General features: G+C 39.3%; 1 protein-coding gene across 4 annotated transcripts in view; it reads left to right on the top strand.

Moving 5' to 3' along the window:
* Window positions 1–5,197: 5,197 nt before the first annotated feature.
* The window catches only part of PHIP (pleckstrin homology domain interacting protein), a 122,500-nt gene continuing 115,309 nt past the window's right edge, over window positions 5,198–12,388 (top strand). For all 4 annotated transcript variants that reach the window (XM_069598045.1, XM_069598044.1, XM_069598043.1 and 1 more), the window contains exons 1-4: window positions 5,198–5,865; window positions 6,000–6,058; window positions 6,193–6,222; window positions 6,416–6,475. In XM_069598045.1, the coding sequence (XP_069454146.1) occupies window positions 5,826–5,865; window positions 6,000–6,058; window positions 6,193–6,222; window positions 6,416–6,475 (189 nt within the window). In that variant the 5' untranslated portion in view covers window positions 5,198–5,825. The remainder of the gene's footprint in view (window positions 5,866–5,999; window positions 6,059–6,192; window positions 6,223–6,415; window positions 6,476–12,388) is intronic.

Below are 12,388 nucleotides of genomic sequence, written 5' to 3'. Positions count from 1 at the left end.
TAGTAGGGGTGTGGAACATTTTAATGTGTGAGTTTCAATTATAAGAAATAAATAATAAATTCATCTTCATACTCTTAGAGCTCTTAGGACATATTCAAATTAATTACATATCTTAATTCCCTTACTTGGTTTACCATTAAAGTTTCAGTGATGAAAGAGAAGGAAAATTTTATAGAGACACCAAAAAAACCCTGAAAACCTGGGGATTGGGGAAATGTAGAACTCTTACACACACACTTACCAAAAACTCCAAAACATCGAATGACAAAACAATCTAAAGTATAACATGTGCAAACCAGAGAGGTGAGGATGGCAAGACAAAAAGGCAACATATTTCCTCCTCATATGATACCACTTACTCAATATTCTTAAGAAAGATGTTCCTTAATGATATTCAGTTACACCACTTCTGATAACTGTTGAGAGGAAATAACACATATGTTCTTACCAGGAGATTCCAATTAGAGGCTATATTAGTCTTTCTATAAATCGCTGTCGGTTGGTAAGTTTGGATAAGCACTAAAAAATCCACTATAACCACTTAATATGCACCTTTGTGTGTGTTCATATGTAAGCAGGAAAACTCTGAATGCAGTCGGATTTGTAGCTGTAATCTCAAAATCAAAGGCTAAGTTTTTCTGTTTTTCTTAAATTTTGAACATACACACCGCATCTGAAAGATCTACTTGGTACTGATATTATTTGAAATTTCCTAATTGTATCACAGAATTCATTCTTTGTTTGGGCTAGTTAGCTAATCACCAATTCAACAAACAGGTATGATTATACCCATTGAAAAAAGTAAAGCAACAGAGGCATAAGTCAAGGTGATCTTTGCCAGTGTTCTTGCCTGGAGAATCCCAGGGGTGGGGGAGCCTGGTGGGCTGCCGTCTATGGGGTCGCAGAGTCGGACACGACTGAAGCCACTTAGCAGCAGCATATGAAGAAAAATAAGGGTAATTTACAAATGAGGTGGTATAATGAGACATGACTTTCTATAGAATTCAGAAACTGGGAACACCAGTTTTGATTACAAAGTCAGTTTACATCTAAATTGGCTTCATTCTCAGTTTTTAGTTGGATCTCTCTCACTTTTATATGTCTTATTCTTATATTTCGGAGAAGGCAATGGCAGCCTTGTGGGCACTCTGGTGGTCAGATCTTACTCTTTTAAACAGCCATTCTCTTTCTTTATCAACAGTGTCTACTTTGGTGTCCTTGATTCTGATTATCTAGAAGTCCCTCACTCACTTGTCAGGCAAACCTGTCCCTTTCCATGAATAAAATAATTTTTCTTCTTGAGAGTTCTCGAAGTTTATGAATTCAGGTACATATGAAGGCAAGTGACTGCATTAACTTCTATTCTCAAATTCCATCTTAAAATCACGTTGATAATATCATGCTTTGTTTAATACACCACCACTAGTAACTTCTGAAGTCTTGCATCTCTTCTCCTGTGTCTTCCTTCTCTTCTTTCCCTGTTGCACGTTCAGTCCAGCCCACTCTCAATCCATCAGACACCATCATATAATAGAACATGCCTACAGACTTCTCCTTTAAGTTTCCTGCCATCTGGAACAGCTTTTTCTACTTCATCCACTGTGTTGCTTCAAATCTTAGGGGAATATGTTATAAAATTGCTTTTCTCCTTTAATCTTTGTAGTTGTACTGTTAACTCATGAGATATATATATATGTATATATACAGACACATGTTTTTTTCAATTAAGATATGTATTTCTCCTTTTCTTGCAAACTAAGACTTATATTTAAAACAATCTAAGCTACTAGAATAATTTAATTTGGAGGAAAAGAATTTAGTGGTAAAATACTAATAACATTTAAATAAGTAAGGGATTGTATAGTTACTGACAACCAGCTAATCTTTGTTACAGATGAAAAGGAATTGTGTTCTAATTTAAGTGTTCCTCAGTGAGATAAAAGAGAGACAATGCAAGGTGTTAAAATAATGAATTAGCTTACTAAAGTTGGTTATCTCTGTTCTTCCTGTAGCAGCCATAGTATCCATGCTTACATGGTTCAGATCTGATATGTATTCAACCTTCGTGAGGGAAAAAGAGCATGTATGTTGAGAGGGAGAAAGTCAGCCTGACATGGACAGAAACCATATTGGGGAGCAATCCAAAAGCAGGAGTGTGGTGCATAAAACTACACTCCTTTGACAATTGTTATTTTGTTGTTAGGGAAGATGTGGATTAAAAAAGAAGGTGTTTTTTGAAGAGGAGTGTGTTTTACTTTTCCATTTCTGTACTTTATGGGAAAAAGTTTTTGCTATTAAAAAAAGCATAGTATCACACACACAAAAGATTTAACAAATAATTTTAAAAGTTGTAATTGTAAAGTGTTTTTGAGCTACATATTAATTCACCATACTAGTGAAGGCAAACTAAATTTCATGAATGTGGTTGAATCTTTTTATTTATAAATTAGCCAATCTTGTTTCAGAAAGAACTTGAATGGCAGCATTTATTTCATTAGAATAGTCTTCTAGAGACTGTATCATATAAAAACAGCAGTTGTTGGCTTTCCAAACTTTTACTATTTTTGTTAGCCTGCTTATAAAAAAAAGGCATGAAAATCTTTTTAAATTGGCATTTTATTTCTGAAGTTCATGAAAAAGTTAAAATAAACAAATAGAAAGGGATTTAGATGGAATTTGAACTTATAGAAGTGCAAAAAAGTTAGCTTAGAATGCCACTGCCCTGGGAACTAAAATACAGGAGTTCAAAGTAAGAGTTTCTTCCTATTTGATATGTGCAGACTTTTCTGTGTACACATGTACAACAAATGACATAATAAACTCTATAGTTAACTGATGATGTCAGATTCCAGAAATGTTTTATGTTTAAAGAAATATTAAAATGTTATAAAGGAGTATTTGTTACATTTGAATAACTTAGTAAAACTCAATTTAACATTTATTGTTAAAAACAAATACTTTTATTTGGCTGAAAAATTTTCATTTTTAGCAGTTTAACCTACATTTTCTCATAACAGATTGATGGTTATAAATTAGTTCAAAGGCAGGCTTAGGTCTTCGGAAAAAAAAAAACTATAAACATTGTCAAAGGTTAGTCAAAATGACAGGAACATCATATTCAGAAAATTTACAAGGAAAATTTTCCTTAAAATTGTTTTAGGAGCTAAGTACTAGCAGCATACTTAAGAAAAGCTTATAAATGAAAAGCATACATAAGATATTCATACTAGCTCTCCATGTTTACATAATACTAACAAGATATATATAGAAAACTTTACCCGGAGTAATTTTATATTCCATGTCATAATTTGGTTTATTTTCTTTAGCAAGGATAAAACATCTATTAGTAAGAATCAGGCTAATACATGCATTTTAAAACTTCAAAATTCTAACTGTAATTTTTAGTTTCAAAAATCTGTTTATTTGAAGATCATAATGCAAAAAAAAACCACCCCACAGTTATTGAAGAAAGATACTTCTCAAAAGTTAAGATAAAATAGGATTTGTCATAGAAATAAACAGAATTTCAAAAAGGCATATTAAATGTCTATCTTTTCAAACCTAACCAGCTAGAAGCAAGCTACTTTATCTATATTACATAAAATGGATTAATGTCTTTAAAAATGCAAATATTTCCAGGACTTGAAGGATAGCCATTTCAAGAAATAACAGTGACTCTGATAACTCGGCTGCCATAGCACAAGTCATGGTAACTTCTCTTTTTAAAAACATTTGGTTAAGATTGTTATAAAAGGCAATTTTTTACATCCCATTATTCCAAAGAGGTTTAGGTGAATCCCCTCTCACATGTATGGTGATTTCTGGCTTTTTCAGTACAAGGCATCACACCGGTGCAGTCTTGCAATGCAGCCCACGGCAGTTGCAGCAAGTATTTCCCACTAGGAATGTAAGGAGCTTGGAGGGTACAAGGGTTGAGGAAGCAATCTAGAAAACCACAATGCAGCTGGTGGGTCATTTCCCCACAAATAACCTTTTTAGACCGGGTCCATAAAATGCAGTTTATTATCTAATTTTTTTTAGGGAGCCTCTTTTGTTAAATGTTAACAAAAGAACCACTATGCTAATTCCCTTTAAAATGCAATCCTTAAAAACAAAAATCAACTCTCAAGTCTTTTAAAAAAGTGCTTAAATCATCTGGAGATAAATATCACTTGGTGTCCTTGTTGCCTAACAAATGGCTTTTTCCATTGTTTCCATTAATTTCACCCATATTCGTTTTTTAAAAAACAAGGCCCTTATCCTCATCAGCAAAGGACAGACGTATGATTTAGCATATAAACCCGGTAATTACATACTAATTTACGAAAGATTAATTTTCTTTCTCTTTTCATCAGTTTTCAAGAAGTCTTCCCCTTGAAACTGTAAACAGGAATGGTTTACACCTCAAATTAGAAGCCATTAATTAGCGTGACGAAGTCAACTGCAAGATACACAGATAATTTAAATTATTTAATCACCAATCACCTCGACTAAAGTGTTCTATACTCTCTCATTATCCTTCGGTTAGGTTATCGATCTGTCACTACGTTACCTCCAGACCAGTTAGAGATAAATATTAGCGTTCTTGCCTTTCTCTCAGGTTTACATTACTCCTTCTTGTAAACACTTAGAAAAGCTTTAAGGTTCTTCAATCCCAAATCCCTAATTAGCCATTACCAGCCTTTTTGTAAGAAGAAAAAGAGTCTCTGAAGTACAGATCAGGAGTTCGCTGTGCCCAGATAACAAAAAAAAAAAAATTTTTTTTTTAAAAACGTACGCTTAAGGCAATGGCAGTAATAAAAGATATGCAGAGGTGGCTACAGCAAATAACGGGCTCGCAAACGCAAGCGCTTCTAACAAAAAGCGCCTGAAACCTCTATGGCAATATACAGCACTCCAATAAATTACACAACACTTTGCATAGGCTGCAGAAATAACGCAGGACAAGACTTACACAGATGCCCATCCGCAGCATTTATACACATGCACATGGCAAAGAGACAGAAACCAAACACTATCATTCAACTCGGGCAGGGTAGCGCGATCCCGAGTTTGCCCAGCGTGAGAGTGCTCTCTGCGTGTAGTGTCTGTGCGCGCGTGAGAGAGCGAGACCCGTCCTCGGGGCATTTCCCCTCTTTGGGCAGTTTTGCTTCATTTGTTTCCTATTTCTGCTACAGAGAAACTAACTTCCATCTCAGCCCCAGCCAGCGGCCGCTGAATAGAGCCTGTGCTGCGGCTCCGTGTGCGTCAGATTCCTCCGCGGAGCCGTGCCCGGCCCCCCTTGCTCGCTCGCTCGCTCCCTCCCTCCCGCGATCGGCCTCCACAGAGAAAGCGCCTTCCAGCCAACCGGCGGCTCCGGCTCCGACATCTTCGACTGGAAATAAATAAATAAATCGCACCTTCGGCCCCGGGAGCCGCGGGCTGGGGTCTCGCCGCGCCGGGTTGCGGGGGGCGCCGGGGCCGCGGGCAGGCGGGGGGGCGGGGGGTCGGAGGCACTCCTTTTTTCCCCCCCTCTGTGCCGGGGGGTGGTGGGGGCGCGGGCTGCGGGCCGGCCGAGCCCGGGGCCGCGAAGGGCTGCGGACTCCTTTCTGCGGCGGAGGGATCCGCGGCGGAGGAGGCGGGCGGGCGGGCGGCTGGAGCCGCTTGCCTGAGAGTTGTTGTTTCCTCCTCCTCCTCCTCCGCCTCCGCCGCCGTCGCTTGAATGGTGGAGCCGAGGTTCGGGCTCGTGAACACACACTGACAGCTATAGGGCAGGCGGCGGCCCCGTCCCCGCTTCCCCTCGGCGGCGGGGCGTCCCGCCGGCGGCCCCGAAGTGACCCATAAACATGTCTCGTGAGAGGAAAGGCCTCTCGGAGCTGCGATCGGGTAAGTCGGGGGGCTCGCCGGGGCCGCCGGCGGCGGGGGGCGATCCCGCCCGCGGCCCCCCGCCCCCCGCCGCCGCCGCCCGGCCGCTCAGCCTGTGTGTGTCTCCCCCCCGTGTCCCTCTCTCTCCCGCGCAGAGCTCTACTTCCTCATCGCCCGGTTCCTGGAAGATGGACCCTGTCAGCAGGCGGCTCAGGTAGACGGCGGCGCGCGGCGCGGGCCGGGCCGGCGCTCGGCGCTCGCGGCGTGGGGGAGGGCGGCGGCGGCGGGAGCGGCGGGGCCGCGGCCCGGGGCGCGGGGGGCTCAGCTCTCCCCGCTTTGTTGTTGCAGGTGCTGATCCGCGAGGTGGCCGAGAAGGAGGTAAGGGCGGCGGCGGCGTGGCGCCGCGCGACCGCCCTTGGGCCGCCGCCGCCGGGGCGCCCGGGGCGCGCGGGGCTCGGGGGTGGGGGGGCTCGCCGGCGGGGGCGCGGGGCGGGCGGGGGAGGGGCGCGGGCGGGCCGGGGCGCGGGGGGCCGGGCTCACGGGGCGTCCTTTCCCCCCCCGCACCCCACAGCTGCTGCCCCGGCGCACCGACTGGACCGGCAAGGAGCATCCCAGGACCTACCAGAATCTGGTGAGACATTCACGTCGCGGAGCAAAGAAACTTTTCCCCGAGTCGAATAAAAATTGAATTTCCCGCAATTTTTTTTTTTTTTTTAACCGAGACAAAAACTTGGCCCCAGAACCCGAAAGCTCCCGAGGCCCCCGGGGAGGGTTGGGGAGGGGCGGCGCGGGGGGCTTGCAGGGGGCTAGTGGGGCGGGGGGGGACCCGCACCCCGGGGCCGCAGGGGCTGCCGACGATTTATTTGCGATATTTTGTTAACGTGCTAGAAATAAAGATACGTCATGAGTGTTGTGCAGTGCAAGGCCGGAGGAGGAGGGGCCGGCGCGCGCGTCCGTGCGGCCGCGGGGGCGCGCGCGAGGCGGCGGCGGCGGCGGCGGGAGCGGGAGCGGGAGCGGCGCGAGGGAGGCGGGCGCGCTCGCTCTGCACGCGCGCTCGGCATTGCTTTCTCCTGCCGCACACAATAGCTGGTGACTAACTGCTCCGAAGTGGCATTAGCATTTCACAAGCGGGCTATTCAGCCGCGGCGGAACCGCAGCAAGACGTGTGTGCCTCTTTTTCTCTTTTAAATCTCTCGTTTTTTTGGAGGGGGACGCTCTTCCCTTCAGACTTAGGTTTGTTTTTTTTTTTTTTGATCGGAAGGGTTCGGATGTGTGATGATCGTGGGCCATCGGCACCTCTTGGATCTATCTGCCCAAGATTTTTTTTTTTTCCACGGAAGTGAAAAGCCTGTAAACCCTAAAGCGAGGCGTTGAACCAGGCTTTTTTTCTCCTTTTGCTAATTCTCGCGTTAGGCCCCTCGTTCAATTAAAAGCTAGTGTTGGAGGCCACTGAAGAGTTCTGATTTTTTAAAAAATTTTATCTGTATACTTACTGTGGAGTGGAGATAGGCAAGTAAAACTTTTCCAGTTTCTAGCGGGACGTTTTGTTTTTTAGGTTCAAAAATAGCTCTGTCTTAATTTTGTGGGTTTTCGAAGTGAGTGTTTTTGTCATTTCTAAAAAAAAGTTGAAAGTGAAGCTATCACTTTTAAGTATTGTGAAGGGCCTAGTAGGATATTTGTATTGGCGAGTTTTGTATTCGGTGCTAATTTGTCCTCTTGAACTCGTGGAGGTGGTCTGTCTCTGTGTGTGATGGGCAGTTCAGGCAGTCACGGGGGCAGAGCAAAGAGCAAGCCTTTGAAATCTCTGCAGTGCCTTGGTTTTTCTGAGATGTTTTCAGCTGATGTTTTGAGACAGTTACAAGGTTACCTCAAGAGGGCTTCTGAAAGGATCAGGAAGTTGCAAGTAGCTTTGAATGTCTTCCGCGAGATTGAAGGCATGACAAGATTTTTGATGGCTCTTTCATTTGCATATAGACGAACATCTAACTTCCGTATGTAAATATGTTAGGATTTAATATAGGTTGTTGGTAAATGTTCCCACGTATTGAATTAAAAGTACTGAGGTTTAGTTAATTTAATAAAGACTTAATAGCGCATTCATTTCCATACAACAGTTTTCAAGTATGTAGTGATTTCTTCTAGTGTTACTCAATACTAGGCTAAAATGAAAGGAATTTGAAGCAAACTTCAAGGTTCAGTAACAGCAATATTTAATTTTTAGGTTTGTAAATACTTGACAAAATCTTACGTGGGTCTCCATGTTTTACTTATTACTGAAAGAATTATTAAGATTGTAATACTCCATTTTTAAGAATTGGAAAGACAAAACTCATCTTGGCCTATTTTAATCAAACTCACTGTTGCATTTCATAAAACCCCACAAATCCCAAGTCACTGAAGGTGGCCGTGTTTTTTTTAACGTAGAGATTATTGGTTAATGTTATGTTTATATTTTCTAAATGAAGCAGCCAATAGTATCTGGCCAGATTGTGAGACTGTCTAATCCTTGTAGGAATATCATTTGATTTCCCAATAAAAACAAGGTTACCAATGTTTTTCAACTTTTTTTGAGCAAATTTCTCATCTCTCAAATATTGATGAGTTTATATTCCTCATCTCTTCATCAGATTTGGGATACCATAAGTTCTGTCTTTTTTATCTTATCAAAATCCACCTATTTTGGATGGAAGTGGTGTTTTTTGATTAGTGTTTCCAAATGTTTATACCAGAGCAGTCATGTTGGCGTGCTCATGAGATAGTTAAGGATTCCCATTAGACTTCAGAGTTCTCTGGCACAGTTTTTCCTTGCATTTGTTCAGTCGAGGCACCGTTTGAGGTGCTTTCTTACCCGTCAAACTGTGTATCTAGCTGTGTGGTATTTGGTTTAATTTTGTTTGACTTTTGACTGAGAACCCTAGGTATTTGAGCACATTTTTTTTTGAAATTCTGTGGTGAGCTAGATGAGCACTTGCAAAGTCTCTTGTACAGCATTCTCTATTGTCTTAATTTATTCTTAAGACTGAAAGTTTTATTTCCTATCAAATTGAATTTATTTAACATTGGTTTGAAGATTGTTCTGGTGTTTGAAGCCAAAATAACTACTATCGGTTGTGGTTTCAGTAGCATTTGCCTCTACTTGGGAATTCATTGCTTGTGTTAACTGATAAATTGGGTAATATTTTAAATGTAAGAATTTTTATGTCGAATTGAGATTTCTGGAGAACCTCAAATTACAGCTATTTAGGATGAGGTATAGTATTTGTACTTGGGAGCTTAAAAGACATAGCTCAGCATCTAAAGTCAGGTTACAGATAAAATTCACATTAGTTGAGTTTTGATCAAGCAGAAAGTGGAGTTTTAAGAGCAGTTTAAAAGTTTCAAGGGTAATACTTTTATTTCCAGTGTCATTGATAAACGTATTGTAAAAGAATATTGTGATTATTATCCTCTGCTCAAGACAAAACATTTTTAACAGTGGATGGAATTTGATAGGAAGTTAAAGCATTTTTATTTTATGTTTAGCCCAGTAGTATATATTCAATCGGATTTTCTTTTTTTTAAAGGATGAGGTTGCTTTTAAATCAAACGGGCATTTTTTAAAACTTTCATTGGAATTCTTATTTTTCGAATAGAGTCACGCAGGAGGCAAACTTTACAGAATAAGAAAACAACTAATTTTTGCGCTAAGAGCCATCTTTGTCATTTATTTTTCAGTTTGGACAGTGAAATTGGTTTATTAAATTTCACTCTCTAGTCACCTTAAGTAGTGATGACGTATTTAAGTTGCATACTTACGAGATCTTAAGGCAGAATTTTTAAGTGTTGTTGCCAGGTTTGGGACTCCGATTACATTTCTTGCGTGCAAGGTATTTTCCAAACTGTTATTGTTTTGCTAATCTGTTAGATGTAGTTATTACAATTTTTTTGTAGTGGTGTTTGCTTTTAAAAAATGATTCCACTCTATTAGAAATCTAAATCTTTGTGTTCAAAGGAAAGCATTGCAAATAGGGAGATTGTGTATTGTGATGTTAGCCCTGCCAACAGTTAGTGTGCAGGTTAACCGCTGGCAAGTCAAAAATTTCTCTGGGCCCCTGTTTTCTCATTCTTATAAATGGATTGAAATCTGATTTTTAACTAGAAATAGCAATGCATTGTTTCGAAGAGCTCAACTTTTTAGAATTTGGAGTTATTTTGTAAAACACAGAAAAGTAGACCTGGACAAATCACTCATATCAGGGAATCGTATAGACACTTCCTGTAGCACCAGTCTGACATTGTATCATTTTCCCTTGAAAAGATGAAGTTTTTGAGACACGACCACTTTGTAGACTACTTTTTTTTATAATTAGTATGATTTCACCATGGTTTAAGTACTAGTTCACAAATCATTGGTGGTTTTAAATTCAGAGATCAATAGAAGTCTTGAATAGGATTTACTTAAGTACTCACTTAGAGTATGCTGATTAATTTGAAAGTATAGGTGTAAAACCTAGGAGACCAGATTTAAGTTAAAAAAAATAGATAACATGTTAAAAATGATTTTGAATTAAGGATTCATATTACTCATTTTTCATATCCATATTACCTGGAATGGGAATCCCTAATTCAAAATCATTTTTAAAATGTTACATAGTACTGTCAAAATTTAACCAGTTTCAGTTTTGGAGGGTGGTGGCGTATAATGAAGTAAATGTCTTGTAGACTTATTTTTCTGTTTTTAATAGAGTATTAGTGAAATTGTAAGTTTTGCTTGGTAGTCTTCATAACATAGTTTTAATGTCTCAATCATTATAATGAAAAAATAATGTTAGATGTAAAGGGAATAGTACATTTCCTTGAAGGACTGAAGTAAATCTTCATCTTTTCTTACACATGCAGTTATTCTATTGATATTTATGCCATTGTTTTAAAGAGTTGGAGGCATTTACAAAAATTTTAAAATAAGTACATGTTAAATTCTTAGCACTCTTGAATAATTGTAAAGTGGCATGAATATAAAGGAGGAGTTGGATTATCCTGTTCCCAGCTGCATAGTGGTGTTTATGATTGCTCTGAGGCAGAAAAACACTGTTGGAGTCTGTTTCCCAGTCTGTACAAGGGGCTAATAACAGCTCCTACTTTGTAAGATTATTACGTGAGTGATAACTGACTGGTACAAATCAAGTATTATGTAAGGGTTTGTGTTTGCTATGATCAGAACTTTAGTAGTAGAAGTCATCCCAACTATAGCTTTATAATGTGCAGAATTTTAAGAAAAAGCATTATTTCAGAAACAATATGCATAGCTTTCTGAATATAGTATTTACCATGTAAGATTGGCTGCTTAAAACTTTAAAAGACACTATTAGCATTACTTTGTAGTTACTTTGTAGATTCAAGGATGAAATAATTAAACCTAAGATATAAAGAAAGAAGTATAGTAAAAGTAAAAAGTAAATCATTTTTAAAGCATTGTGGATAGATTTCTAGAAAAATTTTATTTTTCTATATAGCAAGTCTGACTGTGAACTATATTTGTGGAACAGTTAACATTAAGAAATGTTTGGGTGGTTGAAATATGCAGAATTGATTGGAGGATATATGAAGCTCTTTCTTTTGGTAATGATCAGATGGCACTTAGAAATATGTGAAGGGAGCTTGGCTGTTGCAGCTGGTTCCTTCTGTACAGAGATTTTCATAATTTAAAATCATCACAACAGTTTCGTATTTTGGAAATTTTCAGGAGGAGTTGTTTTGTAATCTGGTTTAAAGATTCTGTTTTAAGCCGAGTTTTAAAAAGAGTTTGTTGAATTTATTCTTGAGTATTAGGTTAAATAAATCCTATGAATGTCAGTTTTTTAGTCTAAAGAGTTTCTTTGTCAGACCACAGGTTTCTCTTTCTTTTATCTAGAAACTTTTCTCACCTTCTGCAGTCATTCTTCTTGCCTAAATTTTATTGTTATCTATCTTGTCACTACAGAATTAATAGCAAATAAAATTGTATTGTGCTCAGTTTATTTTGGATAAGTGATACCAGGTAGGTGAATTTCATTGTGACTAGTAGTTTTCACATGCAAATTTTAGAATTCATAGAAAAATATCCCTAATACTAAGCAAAGTGGCCATTAGTTAAGACAGCTAAGCATAAACGTTTAGAATAATTTCCTATTTTTAATGTACTTTTCATTCACTTTAGGAAAGTCAAACATTAAAAATGAGTGTATTAGAGAAAAAGGATATTTAAGTTGCTTTTGTAATTATATCTAAAAGTGATAAAGGCTGTTATATAGTAGGAACCAAATTGAAAATTCAGTAAGTTTTAAATGTGTAAAGTTTCTGTTTTGTTTGTGAGAAGCTATGTTGTTGACATGTGAGTGATTTGTGAAAATAAATTATTTTGGAATTAATATGTTATTAAACATTGAATATAGAGGACTGTAAGTATTTTCTAACAGGCTATGGAAAATAATTTTTTTTCATTATGGCATTTGGGAATTCAGGGTATTAAAAATAAAAAATTTGTGACATTGAGAGATGAAATACAAAATTGTGAGAACCTTTGGTC

Source organism: Ovis canadensis, chromosome 8 (genome assembly GCF_042477335.2).
Source record: "Ovis canadensis isolate MfBH-ARS-UI-01 breed Bighorn chromosome 8, ARS-UI_OviCan_v2, whole genome shotgun sequence".
In the NCBI taxonomy this organism is placed as follows: domain Eukaryota; kingdom Metazoa; phylum Chordata; class Mammalia; order Artiodactyla; family Bovidae; genus Ovis; species Ovis canadensis.
The sequence above is the reverse complement of the archived record's forward strand: the minus strand, read 5'-3'. Positions and strand labels throughout refer to the sequence as shown.